General features: G+C 40.5%; 2 protein-coding genes across 3 annotated transcripts in view; both read left to right on the top strand.

The window, feature by feature from the left end:
- Positions 1 to 4,826: 4,826 nt before the first annotated feature.
- SP5 (Sp5 transcription factor) lies at positions 4,827 to 9,012 on the top strand. The gene is made up of 2 exons (XM_070737284.1): positions 4,827 to 5,056; positions 6,212 to 9,012. The coding sequence occupies exons 1-2, from the start codon at positions 5,006 to 5,008 to the stop codon at positions 7,295 to 7,297; spliced, it is 1,137 nt and encodes a 378-aa protein (XP_070593385.1). The 5' UTR covers positions 4,827 to 5,005; the 3' UTR covers positions 7,298 to 9,012.
- Positions 9,013 to 14,906: 5,894 nt separating this feature from the next.
- The window catches only part of ERICH2 (glutamate rich 2), a 33,383-nt gene continuing 21,528 nt past the window's right edge, over positions 14,907 to 26,761 (top strand). For both annotated transcript variants that reach the window (XM_070731734.1, XM_070731733.1), the window contains exons 1-4: positions 14,907 to 15,042; positions 15,131 to 15,179; positions 18,426 to 18,459; positions 22,847 to 22,883. In XM_070731734.1, the coding sequence (XP_070587835.1) occupies positions 14,933 to 15,042; positions 15,131 to 15,179; positions 18,426 to 18,459; positions 22,847 to 22,883 (230 nt within the window). In that variant the 5' untranslated portion in view covers positions 14,907 to 14,932. The remainder of the gene's footprint in view (positions 15,043 to 15,130; positions 15,180 to 18,425; positions 18,460 to 22,846; positions 22,884 to 26,761) is intronic.

The raw sequence follows: 26,761 nt of genomic DNA, 5'->3' as shown, positions 1-26,761 counted from the left end.
GTATTAATCAAACCAGGATCAGCATCCAGGTATTAATCAAATCAGTGTCAGCAGGTATGTTTTTTTAGACTACCAGAATATGGAATGCAAAAATCCAGAAACTGCAAGATGGCAGCAAAGCAGTACAGCTCCAACTCCTTGTTGCCATCCAATGGTCCTCCCAGTTTTTGCAGCCATGATTGAGTATCTACACTAGTTTTTATGTAATTCTCCCTTTGTTTTGGAGTACTGCCCCTCTCCCAAAATGAACATTACCTATGCACTTCATTCTCACTTCCTCTCTCCAGATTTCCATTGTCTGGAGTATGAAAAAGGGTCTATAAGACTCTTTGGAGAAGAAAATCCAGCCCCAAACCTGAAGTTGCCTCTGCACTTCCATTCTTGCTGCTGTTTTTTTCTACCGAGAGACAGGTCTGTTCCTACAGGTTGCTGCTATCACCTTATCTTCTCTGAAGCCATTTGATGGAGGGTTATTGGAGAACATTTCCTGGACTCCCAGTGACAAAATAAAATGGAAGAAGTTTACATCTTCATTATACTGCTTCCATTTGGTGCCATCCTAGGCCAGACTATTATGGTTCAATATGATTCTTAATCTTTTAGCTGTCCGAACTCTACTTCTGTTTAAAGTCTGCATGATTCCACTTCTTAATTTTGTCCTGTTAAGCTTTGCTGTGTCACTTTTCCTGCTCTTCGCTAATGTTCAAAGTAACAGGATACAGTATTTGGTTTGGTGGTAATTATAGGTTTTTCAAGAAGAGACACAGATATGAAATAACTGTAGTCCACTGTCCTTCAAAGGGCTTTGAAGGAAGCGATTATCATAGCAATAAAAATATTTCATTAGAGTGCAAAGCACCAATTTTCCATTACTGATGAAATATAGACCATAGCAATTGGGGGGGGGAAGTTTTTGCTGACCAATTGGCTTAGATCCAAAAAATGGAATATTGATTTCCTCAATCTCATTGCACATCCAGATTCAAGCTGATCCTATACCTCTCCTGGAGATGTCCAAACAAAGTGCAGTGTGATGCGATTTTTAATAAATAAATCAAGATAGGCACAGCAGACGATTGTATTCTCTGTCCAGTTAATACCTCGCTCTTGTGGGTGGTTCATTACTGGGACATACAACAATGGGTATTACCATTGAAAGGCGAGTATTACCATTGAAAGGTGAGTATTACCATTGAAAGGCGAGTACAAGTGCACTAGAGTGCCTTCCGTCCTCTGTCCTATTGCTCTCCTATATCTCCTATACCTTTCCTCTATTCCTATATCTCTTCTTCTATTCTTTCATTGATATATTCTATTCCTATATCTTCTTTTCTATTATTTCTTAGATATATTTTACTATGAGTATCTCCTCTATAACCTTCATCATGTATTTTACTATGTGTATATTGATATATACCCACTAAAACCCTCATTGTGTATTGGACAAAATAAATAAATAAATAAATAAATAAATTAGCCTTAGGTTGAGGTGAGTTAACAGATTCATAGCCTTCAAAAGGTGAATGTGTATTAATGGCTCCAAAGGAATCTTCCCTGGCTTGTAACAACATCTGTTGCAACTACATCTGATTGTTCTGGAGCTTTCTTTCATAAATAGGGGCTTTAGCTAGCAGAAGGGCAGGGTGCTGGACCAAAGCAATGATGTAAATGTAGGGAAAGAGCACTCCCCACCACTGCCCCTAGCCAGCAAACCATTATAAACATTATGGCTGGATTTGCAACGAATTATTACTATTACTCTGGTTACTGATCTAATAAATAACTCATAACTCTGGCATACAAATCTAATTAATAATAATAATAATAATTATTATTATTATTAATAATAATAATAATAATAATAATAATAATAATAATAATAATACTGCTTCCAAACTAGCCTCCCCACTCTGCTATGAACCTAAAGAGAATTGGTATAGTTGAGCACCTTCTTTTTTGTTTTGTTTATTGTTTGGTTTGGTTTGTTTTGGGTGGCCTTGGGAATCTCCCTGCCTGCCATCCCAGGCCAGAAAATGCTCCTGAGTTTGCTCTGGTCTCTGCGGTCCTATGTAAACAGCTGCAGTTTCTAGAAAGAGAATAACTGCGAGGAAAGCCTCTTGGAAGTCCACAATGCCACGGCTTGTTTCTTCACAAGCCTTCAAAGATGGAGCCAAACCAAATCCGAACAGCTGGAGATTGGACAGGGAACCACAACAAGACAGAAGCAGTCCTTCTTCTTTTGCCTTTTGGCTCTCCACGAAACCAGGGAATTAGAGAGACTGGATGGCGAAGAAATTAGTTTACCCTGGGCTCTCATTTAAAGGGGGGATTATTATAATTATAATAATACTAGCATACCCGGCCATGCGTTGCTGTGGCTCAGTGTGGTTAACTGGGAAAAAAAGAGAAAACAGGTGTTTTATTCAGAATAAGAATTGGAAGAACCCTTGGAGGTCTTCTAGTCCAGGGGTAGGCAAAGTTGACTCTTCTATGACATGTGGACTTCAACTCCCAGAATTCCCGAGCTAGCATGATTGGCTCAAGAATTCTGGGAGTTGAAGTCCACAAGTCATAGGAGACCCAACTTTGCCTACCCCTGTTCTAGTCGAACCCCCTGCACAATTTATTCAGAATAACCAAAGTTGGAAAGGACCTTGGAAGTCTTCTACTAATATAATTATAATAATAACAACGGGGTATTTAAGTTTATTACTGTATAAACGCAACGTTATGCTGCGTATCCTTGAGCGCATTTACTGTGCACAAAAGCGCCTGGGGACCATCCAACCCTTCCTCAGGCGGACCGCAGTGGGGCCTTTGATTAAAAGCTTCCGTCGATTCTCTCCACGGATCGATCCGCTCCATTCCCCCCTCCCCCCACGCCGGCCCGCATTTCCATATGGATCGATACGATTTAAGCAACGGCGGGACTGAAAAATAAAAACCCCTCCGACGCCGCCTTCCTCCGCTCACCGCAGAACGCGCGAGGTGGAGGAAGCCTATACACCCAGAGGCCCCGGCGAGGGGCTTTGGCTTCTTCCTTGGGAATCTGTACGGAGCCGTGGGAGAGGCCCCAGCCCTTTAATCCCTTCAAAGGGCTACCGACGCGGATTCAGAGTCTTTTACAACTCTTGGGAACCCCTTTGGCGAGGCCGCGGGTTGTTTGGATAGGAAGGCCGGATAAAGATATCTCTCTCCCTCCCTCCCCCTTCCTTTCTCTTTCGTGGTCGGACGGCCCCTCAAAAAGGTCTCAGTGGCAACACGAAAACAATCAAAGCGGGGCGGCTCAGGTTACCTGTGTGAGGAAAGTAACAGAAACTTCTGCTAGTAGCGGCAGGGAGGAGCAAAGGCCCTGCCTCCCGCCTGCGACCGCCTCCGCCCGCTTCCTCTTTCCCGAGATGCCCTGACAGTACAAAGCTCTTCTTCGGCACGTGGCTCAACTTCAGCTCGGTCCCACCCCAAAGGCGGCAGCGGCGAGTTAGTCAGCCAGGCCGAGCGTGCACGGATCTTCCATTCTCTCTCTTGGCACAGTCGCTGAGGAAAAGTCGGCCCGGCCGTTTAAAGTTAAGCCTCGCCGCTCTTTTTTTTTTTTTCTTTCCAAGTAAGCGCGCCCACAAGTATCGAATCGCTTGGAAATCGGGGACAAGCCAACGACAGCAGCTTCTCGGGTCACTTTTTTTGCCGGAAAGTGGAAAGCGCGGGAAGACTGGAAGGGAGCAACTTTTTTTTTTTTTTAAATAGCAATAAAGAGAAAAGCAGTTCCGCTTCTGAAGCCAAAACAACCGAGAAGTTAAACTTAAATCATCCGAAGGAGGCGATGGAAATGGTTTTGAGATGGGATGGGTGAGGGGTGTTTTGCAGCCCAACTCGCCGTCCCGAGGGGCTTGAAAGAAACAGGGTCTTACCGCGGCGGCCTCTTTGAGCGGTTACCCACTTTACTTAGAAGGACGTCTTTTCAATCAAAGGAGTGTAAAGTTCATGGGCGGCTTTCTTGCTCTATAAAATCAGAGAACTCCAGGTCTTTGTCGCCAGAAAATTTGGATATCACTATCTAAAGGGGTCCCTTTCAAAGTATTAACTAAGAAAATTGCACCAGATTTTTTTTTTAATAAAAGCCAAAAAACCCCACCCATCCCACCCAATGGATCCGAGATCGAATACGCCTTTCCTTTGGTTATTTACAAGGTACACAATCACATATATTCTCTTGTTAGAGAAAAGTACATAACCGCTCAATGCAAACTTTTATATTGGGTCCAGGTGTCCCTCCAGTGAACTTTGGGCAAATTTATTTTTTTAAATGGAGTAACTGTAGAGTTGCCGAGTCTCATCCAAACAGACGGTCTAGAGGCAAATATCCGTGAGATACAGCAAAAGACGCATTGTCTTAAGACTCCGAGGCGAATTTTTTAATCGCGATATACGCATTTCAGACTTAAGGAGAAGTGGGGAAGCAAGAAGAAAGCAAGTGGTTCGGGCAAGATACAATGTCTTGAAACGTCGAGTGCGAGTCTCCAGGCGGTGCGAGTCCCTTTGATCAAGAAAATCCAATTATTTGTGTATATACATTTCCCACATAGTGATTACTTCATTAATTGTCCCGCCTTTATCTCCTCCCTTCCCATCCCCCCTAATAATCAGCCCTTTTATCCAGACCAACAAACACACCATAGGAGCTTTGTGGATTCAAAGGATTTGCTTTCGCTTCTGAAAGAGCCGCTATTCTTTGATGATTGGGCAGCGGCAAACTTCAAAGCCATAAATCTTCCTCCTGACTGGCTGGCGGCCCAGCAAAGTCCTTATCAAATTCTTGGAGGTGATCCTGGTTGCAGTCAGACAGTCCGCGGAGATCGCGCCGAGCCTGGCAGAAGTCGGCGAGGGGGGTGGGGGGAGAGAAGAAATCGAGCGGAGGGCAGAGACGCCGGGCGGCTTTTCCTGTTGGCGACTTTATGTGGCGGCGACGGCGGCCCTCCGGCTTCTTCTCCTCCCTCCGGACACGATAGCCATGGCCGCGGTGGCCGTCCTCCGGAACGACTCCCTGCAGGCGTTTCTCCAGGTTAGTCGCTAGTTTGAAGACTGAGGGTAGAGTACCGGGAGCCTCCTCCGCCTCCCTCCTAACCCCCGGGCAGGACAATATTGGAATGACAAAGATTGGCAGGAGGCCACCAAGCGGGAAGCCGGTGGGTTGTCTAGGGCAGTTTCCCAACCTTGGCAACTTGAAGATATTTGGACTTCAACTCCCAGAATTCCCCAGCCAGCATTCGCTGGCTGGGGAATTCTGGGAGTTGAAGTCCAGATATCTTCAAGTCGCCAAGGTTGGGAAACACTGGGGACCACTAGGGGCCATCGGAAAAGTTACAGGGGTTGATCGCGCATGTTAAAAATAGGTATCTGAGTAAATATCCCCCGATTCCCCGGGCGGCTTATTATTATTTTTAAACCCACTTTTGAACAAGAAAAAAAGTTTTCCCTGCCTGCTCTCTTGAAAGGTTCCCTACGATCAAGGGGGCTTGCTGCATCTTCTACCCCTCCCTCCCCTTTTCAAAAGAGCCTCGGTGGTGCAGTGGTTAGAGTGAAGCACTGCAGGCTACTTCAACTAACTGCTAGACATAGTTCAGCAGTTCAAATCTCACCACCGGCTCAAGGTTGACTGAGCCTTCCATCCTTCCGAAGTGGGTAAAATGGGGACCCAGATTGTTGGGGGCAAGAGGCTGATTCTGTAAATCGCTTAGAGAGGGCTGTGAAAGCACTGTGAAGCGGTCTTCTAAAAACTCGTCCTTCTTCCCTTTTCCAAAGCTATTGTCCCGAGCTTGGAGGGTCGGAGTCGTCGGAAGTCGGCCAGAATGATTGGCAGGCTTGGGGAAGAGGAGGAGGAGGAGGAAGGCAGCTGGGGCGCGAGGGTCTCTTCCAGCGGGGTAGGCGGTGAGGCTTTCAAAGTTGGCACCGAACTTGAAGTGGGCGGGATGAGAGCGGGACGAAGCACTGACTCCGGGCATCCCAGCTTTGCGGTTCATTGTTCTGCCGAGAAACGCCCCGCCCAGGTGCCGGGCTCAGCAACTGGTACTTAGCGCTTTTGCAACAAACTTTTTTTTTTTGGAGATGCTGCCGGGCATCCCACGACAGGCGTTCGCTGCTAGGCGGAGAGGAAGGAGCCCGAAGGGACAGCTAGGATTAACCGCCTCTCTTTCTCCTCCTCCACCTTTTGCCGCAGGACCGGACCCCCAGCGCCTCTCCCGACTTGGCCAAGCGCTCCCCTCTGGCTCTCCTGGCCGCCACCTGTAGCCGCATCGGGCAGCCGAGCGCGCCGGTCGCTCCTTCGGATTTCCTGCAGGTCTCTTACGAGTCGAGCTTGGGCTCCCCGTCCAGGATCTTTCACCCGTGGAGCAGCGAAATGCCGGCCCACTCGCCGGGAGGACTGCCGCCGCCCAGCCTCGGGCTCACCCCGCAGCCGGCTTTCGCCGCCGGCCACGAGCTGCCCTTGACGCCCCCCGCGGATCCGTCGTACCCTTACGAGTTCTCGCCGGTCAAGATGCTGCCGGCTTCCATGGGCGCCCTCTCGTCCGCCTGCCCGCCGCCGGCGTACGTGCCCTACGCCGCCCAGGCGGCCCTCCCGCCCGGCTACTCCAACCTGATGCCCCCGCCGCCCGCGCCTCAATCCTGCCGGCAGCTGTCGCCGGGGCCCGAAGACCTTCCTTGGTGGAGCATCCAACAGGCGGCGCCAGGGCCGGGCACTTGCGCGCACCGCTTCGCCGGCGGGTTGCAGCGCGGGCTGGTTTTGGCGCCTTCGGAGCTGGCGCAGTATCAGTCGCAGCTGGCCGCCCTGCTGCACCCCAAAGCGCCCCTGGCGGCCACGGCCAGGAGGTGCCGCCGCTGCCGCTGCCCCAATTGCCAGGTAGCGGCAGGCAACGGGCCCGACGCCGCCTCAGCCGCCGAGCCCGGGAAAAAGAAGCAGCACGTGTGCCACGTCCCGGGCTGCGGGAAGGTCTACGGCAAGACGTCGCATCTCAAGGCGCACCTGCGCTGGCACACGGGCGACCGGCCCTTCGTCTGCAACTGGCTCTTCTGCGGCAAGAGCTTCACGCGCTCCGACGAGCTCCAGCGGCACCTGCGGACTCACACCGGCGAGAAGCGCTTCGGATGCGCCGAGTGCGGCAAGCGCTTCATGCGCAGCGACCACCTGGCCAAGCATGTCAAAACGCACCAGAACAAGAGGCTCAAGGCTGGCCTGGGCCTCAGCCTCCCTGGTGTCGACGGGCGCGCTTGCACAATCAAGCGAGAGGAGTCGCGGGACTTGTGACCTGTTGTCGCTGAGGCGCCTTTTTATTTTTGGCGCGGCTCTGCTTTTTCCTCAGCCGTCCCCTGCAAGGCTTTCGGAGCGGGCCGCTTCTCTTTCCGAGAAAAATTCCACTTCAGCCCCATATAGACGTGAACATTTCAGGGGTGGAAAGCGGGGGAGCTCCTTGTTTGGAGACCATTAAAGAGAGAGAACACACAGAGAAAATTTCCGAAGTTTGGCACCTTAGAGGCCTGCTTGTCAGATAGATTTCCTTTAAGAAGCAATTGGAAAATCCTTGGTTCAGGAGACTTTTAAGGGACTGGTGGTTTTTCTTGGATTCCCATCTCAGCCCTGGGGAACTAAACTGCCCCAGTAGTCTTCATTTCTTCTATGATTTGAAGCGAAGCCATGAAACCCATATGTGGATTAGGAACTGCTCTGTGGATCTGAGATTAGCCTTCTTGTGATTTTGTTTTTCCCTTGGATCTCCCCTCCTCACTTTCCCTCCCCGCTCCAGCCTTGAGCTCCATATTATTGAAGCTTTCCTGGGATCTCATCTTCCATTCGGCTCCCCCCCCCCCCCCCAAAGGATTATGGCTTCATTGGCAATTGCTTGTGGCCAGAAGATTGTGGTCCCACCTTCCATCACATTTGGAAACATCTGGCCATAATGGACTAGAAAGAAAGAAAGAAAGAAACAGCAACTTTAGCCTGGTTATAGAGTGTCTTGGTATACTTTTTTGCCTTGTGGTTAGGTGGGGACAGATCAGCCCTTTGCATACAGTTTATTTAAAGCTTTGGATAAAACATTTCCCCTTTCCATGCCCCCTTATTTTTATACTTGATTCCCTTATGGGGACTACACTATGAGAAATTTGAAGTGACCCACAGTGCATCGGCATGCTAAAATAAATGCATCAATCCCTGGGGTCATATTGGAAACATTCCACTGAGCTGATTTCATCTGGTTGTTTATTTCTTCTGAAACCTTTTGAACCTATACCACTAATCCATTTTAAGTGTTTGTTTCACCTGAACAAATGGCCCATTTAAATGGAGAGTATCCTTAGTATGAGGTCCAACCTGCAGCTCATACTATTAAAATGCACCATTGTAAAGATCACCTATACTTTCCTTGTGGAATATATTGTAATGGTATAAAACGTGTGACTTTTTATTGCTTTAGCTATTATTTTTTAAAAACAATTGCTGATCAGAGTTGTAATATTCAAACATGACAAGGAAACAATAATATGTATACCCTGTTTGCACCCCAGCTGAAAAGTACAAGGAGCTTGATCCAAAATGAGAAACAGATATCAACTACTGTATAATTATATTGAAGGAATTTATGTTTAGTGGTGTTAAAATCAGCAAGGCTTCTTTCTGTGTAATAAGAACCACCAGCCAAAGTTAAAATATTTTTTGTTTAACTTCCATTGAATTCATTGGGCTTAGAAGTTGCAAGATCATGCTTAACGTCAAAAAAGCAGCATATATAGTATGACTTCTTCTGCACTACTAAAATTGTTTCATATTTTAGATGATTTCAAGATGAAAATCAAGTCTGAAGTTTCTTTTTAATCTCCAGATGTTAGAATAAGGCTGCAATTTTGTACCATGTGTGCATAACGTGGGAGTGAGATTTTTAAGTGCTGCTAACGCACATAGAAAATATCCAACTTTTTCTGAGCCATAGATTTTATTTGTATATTAAACATTTATCAAAGCAGTGACAGCCCCTAAGTGTTCATCTTGCAAATTTTCAGATCTCAACCTTGTAAATTTGTAATATAAATATAATTAAAAAGGAAAATTCCATATTCTTTGAAAAATAATTTGTCAACTACATCTTAAAATAAAGATTTTCTACAAACTGACATGCATTCTCATTTAAATTACAAAACAAAATTCCAGTTGGAGCTTTCTGAATAAAGTTCGAGTTTATGTTCCCAGTTGCCTACTCTATATTGTAGATTTGAAAGTAATTGTGGACACCAGCATCATAATGAATTATTCTAGGACTATAGTACTAGTAGAAATATCCATCTGAAATAGAATTATTTAGTTGCGTTTACAATTTTATTATTGTTTTAATGCAAACATTTGGCAAATCATATAAGCAATTGGATGAATTTGTTTTTAAGGTATTGCTATTTAAATTGGGTTAAGCAATTTAAAAGGGAAAATTGCCAAAGCTCATCTATGAAGTTGCCATTTTTACTAACTGCAGTCTAGAAGATCCATGGAGTAGTTTAGATAGTGAAGGGAGTAACATCACTGAAACTTATTCCATTTAGCCTGCAGAAAAATGTCATTAGTTTTAAATTCGGGAGGGCAGCCTGTTTTAAAATAGATTACATTATTTTGCATTATTGCCTTCTAATAAAATATGTTTAATACAAATTCTAATCTGTGAGACAATAATTTTTCAATGTTTACATCTCTTTTTACTAAGATGAATGTGAACATTAGAGATCAAGAGTGAAATGGTGCAAGTTATAGTACAGTGTCAAAATAATTTATTTTCAAACAGATCGGAATATTAGGAGTTTAGCATTGTATTTTAAATGCAGAAATGATTGGATTAAAATATGTATGGTAAATTATAATTATTAATTTATTTAGTCTTGTTCCAGTACCGGCAATTTATATCATGTTGTTAGTAGCACTGTGCTTTAGTAAATTATGTATAATTGTTGCAGTTGTACCAATACATCTTGCAATTCAGTTTTATACATGCTTACTTACAAGTAAATTTTGTTATTGTATTTTCATCTTATTCTTTGGAATTACAGTCCTAAAGAGATAACACACAGTAGCAGCCATACTGTATTTGTTTTTAAATACTTCTGATTTTTTTACAATATATAATATTTATCCTTTTCAAATCTAATAAGGAGGTAGGTTGATTGTATTTTTATATGAAAATCATATTTTAAATATATAAAGAGTATAATTCTTTTAATATATTCTAAATATGATACTTTACATTCATCTTTTGTGAGATGCATCTTCATTGTTTAAATAAGGATCCTATATTTTTTCTAAATAGATGTCTTCCATCAGTATTAGCTACTATGCTCATGCAACTTAATAAAAATTATTTCTGGAGAAAACTACATTGTGCAAAGCAGTGATAGAGAATAAGTCTCTTTGCACACAGGACTTGCTTTTAAGAAGCCACTGGTCTGCACTATAAATAATTTATCCAATGTAACTGGATAAGACCATATGTTACACATATGACATATAAATCAATTTAAATAATCTATGTCAAACAGATTGGACTGAAAATGTTTGAAGCTAACATTTCGGTTTTATATTTGAATGAATGAATGTAACTAGTGTAGGATATTTAAATCAGTGATCCCCAACCTTTCTGGGTTGGTGGTCCAACGCGAGCTCGGATGGGTGGTGGAAGAAGGAATGGTTTCATGCAAGTGGAGCTGTGAGTGTAAGTACCCGCCACTGACATGAGTGCGGCTGCCCGTGTGAGTGCCAGCTGTTTGCACAAGTGGGACTGCAAGCATACACTCACCTACCACTTTTGCAGTGCAGTTCCAAATGGGCCGGCCTTATGGCCCGAGGCCCAGGGGTTGGGGACCCCTGATTTAAATTATATAATATAAATTCCCCAACTTTTACGAAGTCTCTAATCAGAAAGTCAGTCATTCTGGACCAATTGTAATTGTCGAACAGCATGTCTATGTCTTTCAGATTGTCTTAAATTGGATCTGGGTTAATTCATCTTGCCTTTTGCTATGGCATTTTCTAGCAGCTTGCTTTCATATTTTAAATGGGGAAATAGATTATTAATTTATTTGAAAATTGATTGCAAACCATGTGTTCATTGTACATATATGCCTCTTCCTCCCAAGATGCTAGATAGTTCACAGTAAAACAAAAACATAAAACAATGCATAAAACAAAGGCACTGTACATTAAAATAACCAAAACACATTGCCTTTGAACTAAATATAATAATGGCATAGCCACTTGCTTGCTTCTGTTATATTGCATTTAAACTCCAAAGTCCTGTTGGAAATGGTCTTAACTACTTTTCAGCATAATAGCAAATCACCCATCCTAATCTCAACTAATTTAATTTTCTCCTTCACATGCCATGATGTGATTATAATGGCTCCAGAGTCCAGAACTTGGTTATACATTCACTAAAGCTGCAGATCTATATCATCCTAAAGTTAATGGAGACTAAGTCTCATCATATTTGACATATTAATTGGGTAAAATTAACATAAAATATGAATGCTGGGCATGTTATAAAGAATCTGAATCCAATCTACCCTAATCTTCCCTCTGCTTGCTTATGGGCAATGACTTTTCCTAGCTTGGTGTCTCCCAGCTGGATCTGAGTGACAGATGCTAGAATTTCCAATCAACATGGCCAATTGGGAATTCTAGAAGCTACATCTGGACGCCAATGAGTTGTGGAAATGTGCTGTACACTATGAAAGCACTAACACGGAGATTTTAAATTCTAAAATTAATAACCATTTCAGGGATGACATGTGAAGAAGCCCTCACATTTTCAGGGTTTCATCACATTCCTAGGATATTTCTATTTTTTCCAAATACTGTATACAATTGGACACCATAGTTGTGACTATAGTACTTTTATTTCAGCAACAATATTGGTCTGCAGAAATATAGCTAGGATGTAGCCAACCAGTGGTTGTTTTTTTTACTAAACCTGAACTTATCTCATATTTTTAAGATAAGTATAAACTGCAAGTATATTTGCTGCTGATTTGATTCATTGATGCCCAACTTATGGTAGTCTTACTTCAAACTGGTCCAACAAAAATAAATATACATCCAACTAGGTATAATGCTGATTCCAGAGGAACAGTTGCAATACTTCCTGCTCAGTCCAATGCTTCTTCTCAGAAATAAGGCACTTTATTTCTTTAGGGAAATCAGGCCTTGAGGTTTCTTCCCTTCTAAATGTACACAAGAGAAAGTATTTATAAGGGAAAGAGGCGGTTCCTACATATTTAATATTTGATCATTGTTTTATAACTTCTTTTATTTGGGAAGGCAGCACTAGGTAACTAAGTCATATTCTGAAATGTTTGACAGAGGTGAATGCTTTACTTGTGATATAAGATGAAGGAAGCACTGCAATGTAAATAATCTAAAACTTTAGATATAATGATAACATTTTTCCATTGTGTGCTGGTAGTTCATTTTTTATTATTTCTTCATAGGGGAAATGAGCTTTATTTTTTAAAGTTATTCAAGTTATTTTATGGAGTAATGTTAGTGTGTTTATATTCTCCCTCTTGAGGGTTTAGTTGTAATTCATCTGTCATTTTGTCTAAGCACCATTCATCTCTTGAAATGTTCTATGCTGCATATTTTGTATTTTTAGTCAATCCAGCATATTCTTCTGAAATTGCTGCAAGCAGGCAATTGCTTTCAGATTTCCACCAGCCATGGAAATCTTGGTTTAAAATATTTCTTTGCTTAAGAACAAAATATGGATTTCATATGTTGTATTTCCCACATTGGGTTGCATTGTTAGCAATATCTATGTATAGATGCATATATTTTGAACTGGAAAGCGGTTTGCGAGTAAGCAAATTAATACAGCAGTTGCAAACCTCTCTGCCTAAATTATGTTAATACAAGATGTTAATACAGAAGCTGTTAAATATTATGCATTTGTACACCAGATATAATCCATTCATGATCTGTTATGTATAGGTTTAAAGATTTTTACTTGCTCTATCAATTTGAAAAGGAATTAATTAGGCTGTTTTCTTTTATGGGTATTATTTTCTGAATTTTGGACATCATGTTGTTTAAAAAAACTACTTCTGTTTGGACTAAGAGACTTTCCATCTTTTTTCCTTCCCAGTACACCTATATCCATCATCCAAGCTGCTTCAGAATGATTTGGAGTTTATATGAAGAATGGTATACTGAACAACCGGTTCCTGTTTGGAGTGTGACCTCAGGGTTTCCTGATTGTATTAGTTTGTGATAGTATGAAAGACTTTCATTAGTAATTTCCTTGGATGGAATTAGATAGCAAGAAAGTGTAGAGAAGTATTCTGCAGCCATTTCCATGCATATCATCTCACCATCTCATCTACGGAGAGGGGCGGCATACAAATCTAATAAATAAATTTTTAAAAATTACCATGCTGATAATAGTAATGGATGCAGTTTTCTATGCTGGCTGGAGAATTCTGGGAGTTGAAGTCCACAAATTTTAAAATTGCTAAGTTTGAAGACCTGTTTTAAGTTATTCTGACTTCACCATTGTTTTTGCTTGTCAGAAAGTAACAAAAGGTAACCACATGATCACTGCAAATCACATATCAGTTGCCACGCGTCTGACTTTTTATCACATGACCACGAGGAGGCTAAAATGGTCCTGAGTGTGAAAAGTGACCATAGGTCACTTTTTTTCTCTAAACAAATGACTGTAACTTGAGGACAAGCTGTATCTCAAATAAACAATTGTGAAATTCTAGCAGGGGACTATAATACCCAATTTGCCTGGTTAAGGCAGCAGGCTAGAAACCAGGAAATGGTGAGTTTTAATCCCACTTTAGACACAAAGCTAGCTGGGTGATTTTGGCCAGTCATTCTGTCTTAGCCCTTGTAAGCAGGCAAGGGAAGCCTTGGGAAACACTTCCCAAGAAAACTGTAGGGACTTGTCCTGGGAGTCTCTCAGCATCAGACACGGTTCAATGGGAACAAAGCAACAAACAAGCAAAAAGCTTAACCCAGTCATATAACAATAACAACAGCAACAAAGTTAGAAGAGACCTTGGAGGTCTTCTAGTCCAACCCTACACCACTTCAAACAAATGGTTATGCATACTCCAGTGTTGGAGCATTCACAATTTTTGAGGCAAGCTGTTCCACTGATTAATTGTTCTAACTTTCCAGAAATTTTTCCTTAATTCTAAATTGCTTCTCTCCTTGTTTAGTTTCCACGCATTGCTTCTTGTTCTACCCTCAGGTGCTTTGAAGAATAGCCTGACTCCCTCTTCTTTGTGACAACCCCTGAGATATTAGAACTGCTATCATGTCTCCCCTAGTCCTTCTTTTACCATGCCCAGTTCCTGCAACTGTTTTCCATATGTTTTAGCCTCCAGTCCCCTAATCATTTTGTTAGATAGCACCCATTGTTCAAGTTTGTCAGGATCTTTCTGTAGTTTGCACCTATCTTCTGGAGAACTGGCTATTCCTGCCAGTTTAGTGTCATCTGCAAATTTGATGAGTTACCCATCTATCCCCTGGTCCAAGTCATTGATTAATTTGCAGTTTGTTGCTTGCAACATAACATATTTTCAAACCACTTCATTTTTGTTAATCCCAGCCCAATCAAACTGTTTTGCCTATTACAGAACTAGGGCATGATAGCTGTTCCAGGCGAAATTTTAATTTATTTAAAAACCGCTCCGAGGGTTTTTTTCCAGAGAGTAAGTCGGCTCTTAAGTTTTCGTGTCCGCACGAAAACTTTTTATATGCCCGGCTCCTTCCGAGTCTTCTCCGAGCACGCGCAGCACGCACGGATGAGGAGGAGGAGGAGGGAACGTTCCTATCTCAGCTCGAAGTTCCCCGTCGGCCTCCTTTTGCTGTAGGCTCGCAAAGAGCCCGGAGCGTGCTTTTGCTATGGCAACGGGTGGCGGCCCAAGCCCAGTCGAAACTCTCAGCATTATGCAAGGAGCAACTCCGGAGATCACGGTCTTGCCTCGTGGGCAGCCGAGTCACACCATGAATAGGTAGCGCTAAGGCACTTTTCTAAGCAAGTTCGAGGAACATGTGTGAATGGTGATACCCTAACTCTCCTTCCCTTTTTTTCTCATCCAGGTTAAATGTTCTTGTGGGGCAGGGAATGCCTAGGCCAGGAGCTTCTAAGGTAGGAAACTCGATTTTATTTATTTATCTATCTATCTATCTATCTATCTATCTATCTATCTATCTATCTATCTATCTATCTATCTATCATCTATCTATCTATCTATCTATCTATCTATCTATCTATCTATCTCTATCTCTATCTCTCCCTCCCTCCCTTCTTTCTCTTTCCCTCTTTCTCCTTTTTCTTTCTATCTTTCTCTCTCTCTCCCTCCTCTCTTTCTCTCTCCCTCCCTCCTTTTCTTTCTTTCTTTCTTTCTTTCTTTCTCTTTCTCTCTCTTGCTCTCTCCCTCCTTTTTCTTTCTTTCTTTCTCTCTCTCTCCCTCCTCTCTTTCTCTCTCCCTCCAACCTTTTCTTTCTTTCTTTCTTTCTTTCTCTTTCTCTCTCTTGCTCTCTCCCTCCTTTTTCTTTCTTTCTTTCTCTCTCTCCCTCCTTTCTTTTTCTTTCTTGAACTTGAACTTTCAAGTTATGGCCCGCCACAAAAGCTCTGGACATCCACAAGGCCATACAGTGTCTATTGATCCTTACTCCGAAAAGAGGGCTGATATGTCTAAAGTTTGCAAAACACTCAGAATCCCACAGGCACAGTCTCTCTCTAGCTATGTCATACTGGTGAAGCCATTATCTGTCTTCAGATAATTTCCTCTCTGTGCTACAGTAATCCAAAAGAAAGAATAGGCTCAAATTATTAAACAAATCCACAAGTTGGCGTCCTAGAGAAAATTAGTTTATCCAGTGTTTCTTAAATAGTGGGGCACCTCCCCCCGGGGGGGGCATGGAGCGATGCCAGGAGGGGTGCATGACCCTGGGGAATATGTTTTGTTTGCCACAGAGGGTAGGAATTTTTTGCACCGAAAAATAGCAGACAGCACAGAGCGTATATAGCGCTTGGCTTCATTGTGACGTTGGTGGGAGATGAGGAAAGACCGATATGTTTAATGTTGGCAGCAGACAGCATGTAGCCAAATAAATTAAGGCGCCACTTAAACACATTACATCCCAATCACGCTGATAAACCGCTTGAGTTTTTTCAGCGAAAACGTGCTGAAAATTGCGAACAATCATATGAGTTGGGGGGGGGGGGGGACACGCAAAATGTTTACTTCTTCCTGGGGGGGGACATAACAAAAAATAATTGAGAACCACTGGTTTATATCAATAAACCTGGTTTATTAATAAGGTTAGTTTTAATGGGATGGTGTTTGAGGAGCTGTATTCATAGGGAAAATTAGGAACCATATTTTTAGTGTCTAAAACTTACAAGTAAAACTTAATAAAAACAATTAAAAAGTGAGGCTAATGAAAGAAGCAATAGTATCAAAGCCATGCATGTTTTAATATGTGAGATTGAGAAACAGAAATAGGAATTAATTACAGTGTTTAGCTTTTTACTCCATGTACAATCAATATGTTGGAAATATTACATACATTAAGTGTATGTTTACAGATTTTCTGTTAATGTAAAATACAAAGCAATCTTCCTGCCCCATCAAGGCAACAATACCAAGCATTGATGCACTGTTTTTTAAAAAAATAATTTATATCATTTTATGGTAAAACATTTCTTGTTCTTTCCCACTACATGCAAGAATTGTAATCTGTTATCTGTTAAGCATTGTTCAGATCTACAAAGCACTCAGATTGGTTTATTCCCATTTGAACTCAAGCCAGACCTGCTAAATGCAGTTTACTGGATTAAATGAATTTCAATTCATGAATACAGTGATTTACAAAAGTTCTGGTGTTCTGCAGAGATAGCAGCAGTTGCACATATGGTATGATACATAATTATGCACAAAATTATATTTATGTAAATCTGATTATCTAATCCCAAGAGATGAAAGTTACAACTAGTCTATGGATAATTGATGTAACAATTATATAGGGAAGGTCATACAATAACTATTAATGGCAGTGTTTCAACTTTGAATGCAAGAGTGGAGGGTGACTTGCTGAAGAATACCCCCAACACATTGGAGTATTGTGATAGTAGGTTGATTCTAGAATGATCTTTTCTTCTTAATTCTGGAGATCATGTATTCTTTAAACTGATTTTTTTTTTGCTGCTTCTATTTCTATACTAGTTTAGTTGACACATTTTCTGTTGTAATAATTAAAGATAGATTAAAGCTACATAATTTATGTTTACAAACTACAAATCACAATGCTGTATCCAAAAACAAGTTAAAGCATATTGAGTTACTTCCTTACATCTTAGTTACCGGTCTTAGTAAGCTTTTCACAACATTTGCAAAAGCAATAATTGTTTAGGAATTTTCTATTGGCCTACTTAAAGTTTACAGAGCACAATAAAGTAGTATCTTCCCATTTGATTACATAGCATTAGTCTCATTGCAATTTAGGTTATAAACAATAATGCACCATCAGTTTATTATACTTAGTTCATTTGAATCAGTTACTAAAAATGTAGCTTTTCCGTGTGCTTTGTGGTTTACAAAATTTGAAAAGATAATGCTGTATATGTTCTGTGGACATACAGTGTAAACGAAGGTAGATAGAAGAGAGATTTTACAAGCTTGCAAAGAGTAAGAGGGGTTTTTTTTTGCAAACGTTGAACTTATTACAATATACTTTTATAAAAAATATGTATGTATATATTTAATGCCAGCACTTGTAATAATTACTGTGAATGGGAATATTAAGTAATATTTTGAATATGTGAAAGATGACTAGTTTTATATATATGCATTTCATTTATTAATATTTAAAGTATAAAATTATATTTAATAAAAGTAAATATGTTACTTAATGGAACATATTAACGTCAAGAAGAAGAAAAAAACTTGTAGTAGAATGAGATGATGGTAGTGAAAGAAAAAAATGTTACTGTGTTTCCCCAAAAATAAGACCCATACACTCAAAAGCCCGATTGAGCTTATTATCAGGAGATGTCTTATTTTGGGGAAAACAGGCAGTAATGGGCTCCTACAGGAACGGTCAGGAATGCAGTTCCGGTAGCAAAATTTGGAGCTCCACCCCAGAGCACCCAATTTGCACTGAAAGATGTTGAAACAAAATGCATAAGTCATGCCCACGGTGTGGTAGTAAAAGTTTTGCTAGTCCATCACTGAAAACAGGGTAGGAATAATGGAGAAGGATCTATCTCTCTTTCGAATATTGTCAAGAGATTGTAGCAACAGTACTCTGGTACAGACCAGGTTTCCTAAATTATACACATATGAAACTAGTTTTCAGAAATGACTTAGATATTTGGATTTTTCTTCAGGTTTCTGGAATGATGGAAGTAATTGCTCCTGAAGGTATTTATTTAAAACATTATATTTTGCATTGTAACATTTTCTTGGATGTCTTTACATTTTAGATTTTATATCAAAAATATAAATGGCCTTTAAATTCAATCCCATTCTTATTCTGGGTAATCTTGCATAAAATTGTAGTATAAGAAAAAATTATTGACAGATGTGCAACCTTGTTAACCTGTAAATTGTAAAGTTGACATTTTGGTCTCTCCACGGTAGTGCTGTTCAGAGCAAACATGTGGAAAGCAAATGTCTAATTCTCTTCCTGCTCTTTCTCTTAGACATAAGCCTCACATCCTGTGTTGTGGCTTAAATCACAGAGATCTCCTAAATTTCTCCATCTCAAACTGGAATATAGTCAATATTTTATATGCCATTTCCCAACTTTTATGTATCAGGATTATGTTAAGTGTATCATAATAGAAATTGTGAGAAATATTTATACTTTTGGGGTTTCTAAAGTAGATGCTGATTTGAATATATTGCTTAAAGTCCCCCAGATGACAAATTAAGAAAAGATTTGAGATTAAGATATTGGGCACATGCATACAATAGTGTATATCAATCCCACATTTCAGAAAAGATGGAATGACTTTTTGACTACTGCATAACAGATGTTTATTTCCAAGAAATGAAGGATAACCATAATTATTTGCTTGTTTCTTCTTTCTAGCACTGTGTGCCTCAAACTTTCTGCACTCATGAATCATGAAACATATGTTACCAGCATCATATATTGTTTTTTATCCATTTTTTAAATTTTTCTCCACATTCAATATACAACATCATATACCTTCAATACATCTTAATACACATAAATCATTATTCAAATACTGTACAATAAGCTAGATCACATTCCAGGTTTGCTTTGTATTATATCACCTGTATCCAACTTTCTTCTCTCCACTTCCCTCTTACATTATTGTTACTTGTGTGCTTCAATATATATCAGTTGTCAGCCATGGCTTTTGTGAACTAGTTGACTGGTATTGAATGCATGGAAAGTGGGGCTGAGACAGGACATGGCTTGGATCCAGCTATCTGATCTTTAGTAAATGTGTGGAAGTGGGAGCACAGAGGACAGCAAGACTCTGGCCAGCTGATTAGCAGGAAAAGGTAGGGAGCAGGGCTGTTGTAGAGGAAGACTTTAGTTGGACCAGTAAGCCAGCAATGAATGCAGCAAAGCAGAAATTTAGAATAGAATAATAGAATAGAATAGAATTTTATTGGCCAAGTGTGATTGGACACACAAGGAATTTGTCTTGGTGCATATGCTCTCAGTGTACATAAAATAAAATATACATTTGTCAAGAATACACTTAATGATTGTCAAAGGGATCAAATAAGCAACGAAGAAGCAATATTAATAAAAATCTTAGGATATAAGCAACAAGTTACAGTCATACAGTCATACAGTCATACAGACTCAAACTCAACCCGGATAAGACGGAGTGGCTGTGGGTTTTGCCTCCCAAGGACAATTCCATCACCCTGGGGAGGGGGGGAATTATTGACCCCCTCGGAGAGGGTCCGCAACTTGGGCGTCCTCCTCGATCCACAGCTCACATTAGAGAACCATCTTTCAGCTGTGGCGAGGGGGGCGTTTGCCCAGGTTCGCCTGGTGCACCAGCTGCGGCCCTATCTGGATCGGGACTCGCTACTCACAGTCACTCATGCCCTCATCACCTCGAGGTTCGACTACTGTAATGCTCTCTACATGGGGCTACCTTTGAAAAGTGTTCGGAAACTTCAGATCGTGCAGAATGCAGCTGCGAGAGCAGTCATGGGCCTACCTAGGTATGCCCATGTTTTACCAACACTCCGCAGTCTGCATTGGCTGCTGATCAACTTCCAGTCACAATTCAAAGTGTTGGTTATGACCTTTAAAGCCCTTCATGGCACTGGACCAGAATATCTCCGAGACCGCCTGCTGCCGCACGAATCCCAGCGACCAATTAGGTCCCACAGAGTGGGCCTTCTCCGGGTCCCGTCAACTAAACAATGTCGGTTGGCGGGCCCCAGGGGAAGAGCCTTCTCTGTGGCGGCCCCGACCCTCTGGAACCAACTCCCCCCGGAGATTAGAACTGCCCCTACTCTCCTTGCCTTTCGCAAGCTCCTTAAGACCCATCTGTGTCGCCAGGCATGGGGGAACTGAGACATCTCCCCCGGGCATATACAATTTGTGAATGGTATGTGTGTATGTATGTGTGTTTAGAAATGGGGTTTTTAAATGTTTTTAGTAGAAATTTAGATTTGTTATAAATTGTATTTTTTGCACTTTGTTGTGAGCCGCCCCGAGTCTGCGGAGAGGGGCGGCATACAAATCTAAATAAACATAAACATAAACAAACATAAACATGGGAGGAAATGGGAAATAGGAATGGTGAGAAAAACTAGTAGAATAGAAGTGCAGATTTAGTAGAAAGTCTGACAGTGTTGAGGGAATTATTTGTTTAGTAGAGTGATGGCGTTAGGAAAAAAACTGTTCTTATGTCTAGTTGTCTTTGTGTGCAGTGCTCTGTAGCGACGTTTTGAGGGTAGGAGTTGAAACAATTTGTGTCCAGGATGTGAGGGGTCAGTAAATATTTTCCCCGCCCTCTTTTTGACTCGTGCAGTATACAGGTCCTCAATGGAAGGCAGGTTGGCAGCAATTGTTTTTTCTGCAGTTCTGATTGTCCTCTAAAGTCTGTGTTGGGTTGTAGCACCAAACCAGACAGTTATAGAGGTGCAGATGACAGACTCAATTATTCCTCTGTAGAACTGTTAACACACTGAAGGGGTGTGATCTTATAAGGCACAAACCTAGTGGCTGGCAGAAGTGTAAACAGACTGGCCAATGAATATTGAAAGGCTATGACAGAGTATTGGTGGGCCCTCATCTGCAAAACTGTGGTCCACAGACAACAGTTTAAAAATTACTATATTGGAAGCTTTAGGACAGAGGTGTCAAACCCGCGGTGTCACGGCAACGTTACATGACGTATATGGATTTTTTTTGACCCTTCATTAAATCTGGCGTAAATGTGGCATGACGCATCTGGCCCGCAGGCTGCAAGTTTGACAGGTCTGCTTTAGGAGATTCCTGATACAATGAAATATAATTTCCATACACAATAAAACTTAATGAGCATGCTTGGAGAAGCCATTGTAGTATTTAAGACTATAATTTGTTACAAATATGACTCAAGCATCAATACCATTCACTGCTGCCCCCTCACTTTTCCTGGATTTTTAAGTCATATTATTGTCATGAAGAGATACTGAAAGGTTTTTCCTCCATATGGATTGCTTTTCCTAATAATTGGCATGCCTGATTTTTTTTTTCCTTTTTACAAAGTGATTTACTTTTCTTTAAGGACTCAGATGAGAGGGTTTTTTCACCATATCCAAGAGATTCCAGGCATTGAATTTGAGATCACATTCCTGCATACAGAGCAGGTTGGGTTCCATCAGGGCAGCTGCAGAAAAATCAAGATGGTTATAGTAATAGGGTGATTGAGGATTTTTTAAATCCCATAATTCCCTTCATTAGGATAGTGAGATGATTTTTTCAAATTAAATTTCTGAATATTTGTAGTTTGGTAAAAGCCTATTTTGCTAACTTTTTGTACAAAAAAAAATAACAAGGGTCATATATCAAAATATTATATAGTCTCAACCTTTAACAGGAATGTCTGTTTCTGTGTACGTTTGTATTTAGGCTTAAATATTTACAAATATTAATATAAATTTAAATTGATAAAATATACAGTATGATGTTAAAAATAAACTATTTCACTTACTACTCCACATTAATAAAAGGTACTGAGTATGATTTGTCAGATTTGTTTGTTTTTATTTGTATTTTTTCTTTAAACTTATAAGTATAGCTAAGACTTTATCTGAGCAGCAAAAATCCAAATAATTTTTAGATTGGTGTAGGAAAAAAAGAAAAGTCTAATTGTTTGTTGCTATCTTGTGGCCATTCTAATTTTTATACTCCTGATCTGGTAGCCCTAGCATACCTATCTGGCCCCAGATATTTACAAGTCATTACCCTTATTCTGTATGAATTAATTGATCCAATTAGATTTATGATATGATTACTATTTTTTCAAAGCCACTGCCTTGCAGGCAGGCTACCCAGGCTCAAATCTCAGTAAGGGTATGGCTAGTTGATGAGAGCTAAATAGCTTGAAATAAATCAATAATAGTCTCCCTTCATTTTCATTATTAACGAAAAGATGTTACATACATACATACATACATACATACATACATACATACATACATACATATAGTACATGCATTATTTTATTGTATTTATTGACCTTTATAAAGTAAAGAAGGTAAGGTTTGAAAGGCATTGATTGAATATATATGATTTTTTTCTGTGTTTTTTTTAAAGATGGGTTTATCTTAGAAACTTGTTTGCCTTTGTCAAGGTAAGGAAGAAATATATATATTTTTGTGGGAATTTAAGCATTCTGAAAATAGAAGATCTTTTGGTCTCCTCAGGTTTCTCTTCCTGTAAAAATAGTAACTATTTTTGATGATTAATCCCTATTTGGAATTAAATTTGACCAAATAAATGGGGTTTAAATGAGAAAAAAATAGCTGTAGACAGATGATGCAGCAGCCTCTTCTCACTTCCTTCCACAAAACTCTTCAAAGGGAAATGCAACTTTGGTAAAGAAACTGGAGGAAGTGCTTCATCACCTCCCACTTTCTATTTTCATTTGGTTATGCTGTCCCAAAGCTGTTTTTCTTAAAAATTAAGGAAGCAGAAAGTATTTGTTTTAGATATGGGAAAAGTTTACAGTCACAACAATGGTTTTTGAGGCCAATCCAAATATTGTAAACAGTGTGCAAGTTTCTGAATTCTCTGGAAATTTCTTCTAATCCTAGGGAAAGGAGGACCCGGTTGAAATTAATTACTATCGATTTTATGGACACTCTTAAAATTGGAAATTAGACTAGTATGGTGCCACACAATCAAATTTAACTGAGTTAGACTCTATAATAAATTTAAAATGCATATAAAATTTGGTACCATTTGGTACTTAGAATGATGTGTAATTTTAAAACAAATATACTCTGGGAGTTACTGTAATCTTTCTCCATTTGTATGGGGAAAATAGGTTCTCTGGTATTAAAAGAGGAAGCAGGGGAATAAGGTTTTTTTTTTTTTTACATTAACAGAGCTAAATATAATGATATAAATATAATGGGGAATGGAGCATGTAAATATTGCGATAATAGCCAGAAGGGGGAGATAATGATTGAATGCTACAACCTCGATCCATGATGGCAAACCTATGGCACACGTGCCGGGAGTCGCACACAGGCCATCTCTCCAGGCATGTGAGCTATCACCCATTGCTCTTCTGGATTCCGGTATACCAACCAACTGGTCTTCATGCATGGGAGCGCCGGGAAGATGATTTTCTGGTTTCTGGCACACCCATGCGCACTGGTGATCTGGTTTTCCGGTTTTTGTCATGCAAGAAGACCAGGTGGCTAATGCGCATGCACACTGGAAACTCCTGGTGGCACACATGTGCACCAGGTGGCTGCCCTTCCAGTTTCCAGCTCTCACACTCTCCCATTTCGGCACTCAAAGAATATTTGTAGCTCAGGGTTGAAATGAGGGGTCTTTGATGCTCTGTGAGCTTGCTTGTTGCAGACATGTCATACCCCAACTAGGTAACATCATTGGTGCTAGTAAGGAGTGCTGTATGCTGTCAGTTTATGTTCTGGTTTCTTGCCTGTCTGCATGGATGGGGTGGTTTGGGCTCCCACCCTCTCTAGTTGAGGGTAATGAAACATCTGCAAGAAAACAAGCAAGCAAGTTTCAAATATTATATTTCTGAGTAAGGTTGTATGAAAGTATTTTTATTGAGAAAGTTTCTTTTCAGTACCAGATGGTTTTAATTATTGAAATGTCTTTGAATATTAGTTGCTTGGATTGGTAGTTATGTTGTTGGTTTGAGTACTGAGCGTGGCAATTTGGCATACAAATCTAATAAAAATAATAATAATTTGGCTGCAAACATTTCCTCCCCATTCAAGGAGATATCTTCAATAGGCTTTGAATTGTGCTTGTCTGTGAAGCACTGGCCTTTAAATACCTGGTCTGATTTTGGGTTGTGTGATTGGTTGGCTGGAGTTGCTGAGCCATAGTCCTTGGTTTTAAGTAACTGTAAGTATATAATCCTTGGTTTTAAGATTTTAATTATATTGATTAGACAATCTGAGTTTCAGCTGACATATGATATTTGGTATATGTCAGCTGAAACATTTGGTCTTCATGGATAATAGTTTATTGGATATTTTGGTAGTCTAACCATTGTATTCCTCTGAGTGATCTGGTGGGCTTGGAACTAGGCCTTGGAACAATTCTTTGCAGAATTCTGAGTTTGCTATTATTATGGCCCTATTCCTTGGACATGTCCAGAAGATAATTCTGGGAGATGCCTATGCAGTATTTGGGCTACTGACTTATAGACCCCTGTAGGATTCTGTTGGGTCCCCAACTCTTTCAAATGTACAAGGAAACTTATTTGGAACTTTAGAAAGGGAGTCATCAGTATGCTGATAACACCCAGGTCCACTGATTCCTCCTAACTAATTCCAAAGAAGCAATCAGTACACTAATGCACTAATTTAAATAATGGCCCGCATAAGGGAGAATCTCTTATGAACCTCTTCTTTTGCTAGATTCAGAGGTGGTGACTGTAGCAAGGAATGTATTTGCATAATTGCAGCCAGTATTCCATCCATTCCTTTCTGATTTTTTTTTCATGCTTAGGGTTTCTTCCCTTGACTACATCCTGCATTGCCTACTGTAGCATATTTTATGTAGAGCTACTCTTGAACAATGTCTTTTGCAATTGATACAAAACGCTGCAGCTAGGTCCAAGATTTAGGAGTCACAAAAGAATGGTATTGAACTATCTGTAAATAGCTTCTACAAGTCTAGTGTGCAAACTTAAGTATTGGTTAGGGCCTTTTACCTGGAATGAATTAATTGAGTCCCCAATGAACAAGGAAGAAAGTTTGAAGTGTTCCCATGAAGTGACTTGGTGGGAATGGGGATGGCAATTAAAATGTGAAGAGATTCTTTCAGCAACCAGAGACACCATTATGCAGATTAACTGAATTAAACTAGGCTGTTTCTGAAGTTGGGCTATAAGGACAAGATGCAGCTACTGCTGCTATTGTTGTTGATGTATCACCCCCTCTTGCTATAGAGCAAAATCTATGCCCAATATGCTTGATCCCACTGCTGGGTTGGTGATGGAAACCCACAGACTTGTGGTGGCTTAGTGGCTTCAACTTGCATTGGGAATGGAAAGTTGGGAATTCATCAAAGGTCAGACGTAAGAGGCTGGTCAAACATTAGAACTGCTTTCCATAAATAGATGGAATGGAGAGATGCAGTGTGACATAATAATCTTAAAATAGAAGTTTCATGGAAAGGACAAAAAGGATGTTCTGAAATGATGGCTAGGTGAAAACAGGAGAGCCACCAAATAGTTTTGGGCTAGGGACTATAATCATTTTACTAACCAAACTGCACATGGTAGTTTTCAGACAGAAGATTAAACCAGAGAGCATTCCTATTCTTGCAGAGCAGTCTAATGTCTTACTAGATCTCCAGGCTGATTACTAATGTGTATTCTGTCACTTAGCAGTAATTGAAAGATAAGTCGTAGATAGATATTTTCTGGTGCTTATGTACTGTATTATGGTTTCTTTGTGTGTCAGGAATATTGTAAGGAATTCTGTATCCTTTTATAAGGATTGCTGGCAATGGTTCTTTTGAATGATGTAGAATGATGATGCACTGAAGATCAGTAAAACACCTTCCAATTATATATTATTGTATTGTGCCTTTGAGTCAGTCTTGACTCCTGGTTATTGACTGGACAAGTAGCTACAATTTTCTCCAGCCAGAAATTGTGTTGGGCAACCACATGGCTTTGTGTCTAGAGTGGAACTAGAATTCACAGTCTCCTGATGTCTACCTTGTTGCCTTAACCACTGGATTTGTAAATATACACTAAGCCATAATGTAATTACTTGGACTATTTTTTGGCACACTATGTTCTATTAACTTAATATTTGTGACAATTTCTGGCTGGAGAAAAGTAAGGTGAATTGTATAAATTGTCAGGTATGATTAAACAAAATGCTTAAGAAAGTTGTACTGTAGCACGACATGAACCACATCAAGATTTAGTGGTCTCCAGAAAACCAGAGAGCAGTTTTGGGGTGCAAGTTTATTTTGAAGCATTATTTGCATTTCTGTATGCCATGC

Source organism: Erythrolamprus reginae, chromosome 1 (genome assembly GCF_031021105.1).
Source record: "Erythrolamprus reginae isolate rEryReg1 chromosome 1, rEryReg1.hap1, whole genome shotgun sequence".
Classification (NCBI taxonomy): Eukaryota; Metazoa; Chordata; class Lepidosauria; order Squamata; family Dipsadidae; genus Erythrolamprus; species Erythrolamprus reginae.
Note: the sequence above shows the minus strand (reverse complement) of the source record. Positions and strands in the feature narration are given on the sequence as shown.

Coding starts and splice junctions, on each gene's coding strand:
- SP5 (XM_070737284.1), top strand. CDS start 5,006: ATGGCCGCGGTGGCCGTCCTCCGGAACGACTCCCTGCAGGCGTTTCTC. Junction 5,057..6,211: donor CCCTGCAGGCGTTTCTCCAG/GTTAGTCGCTAG, acceptor CTTTTGCCGCAG/GACCGGACCCCCAGCGCCTC.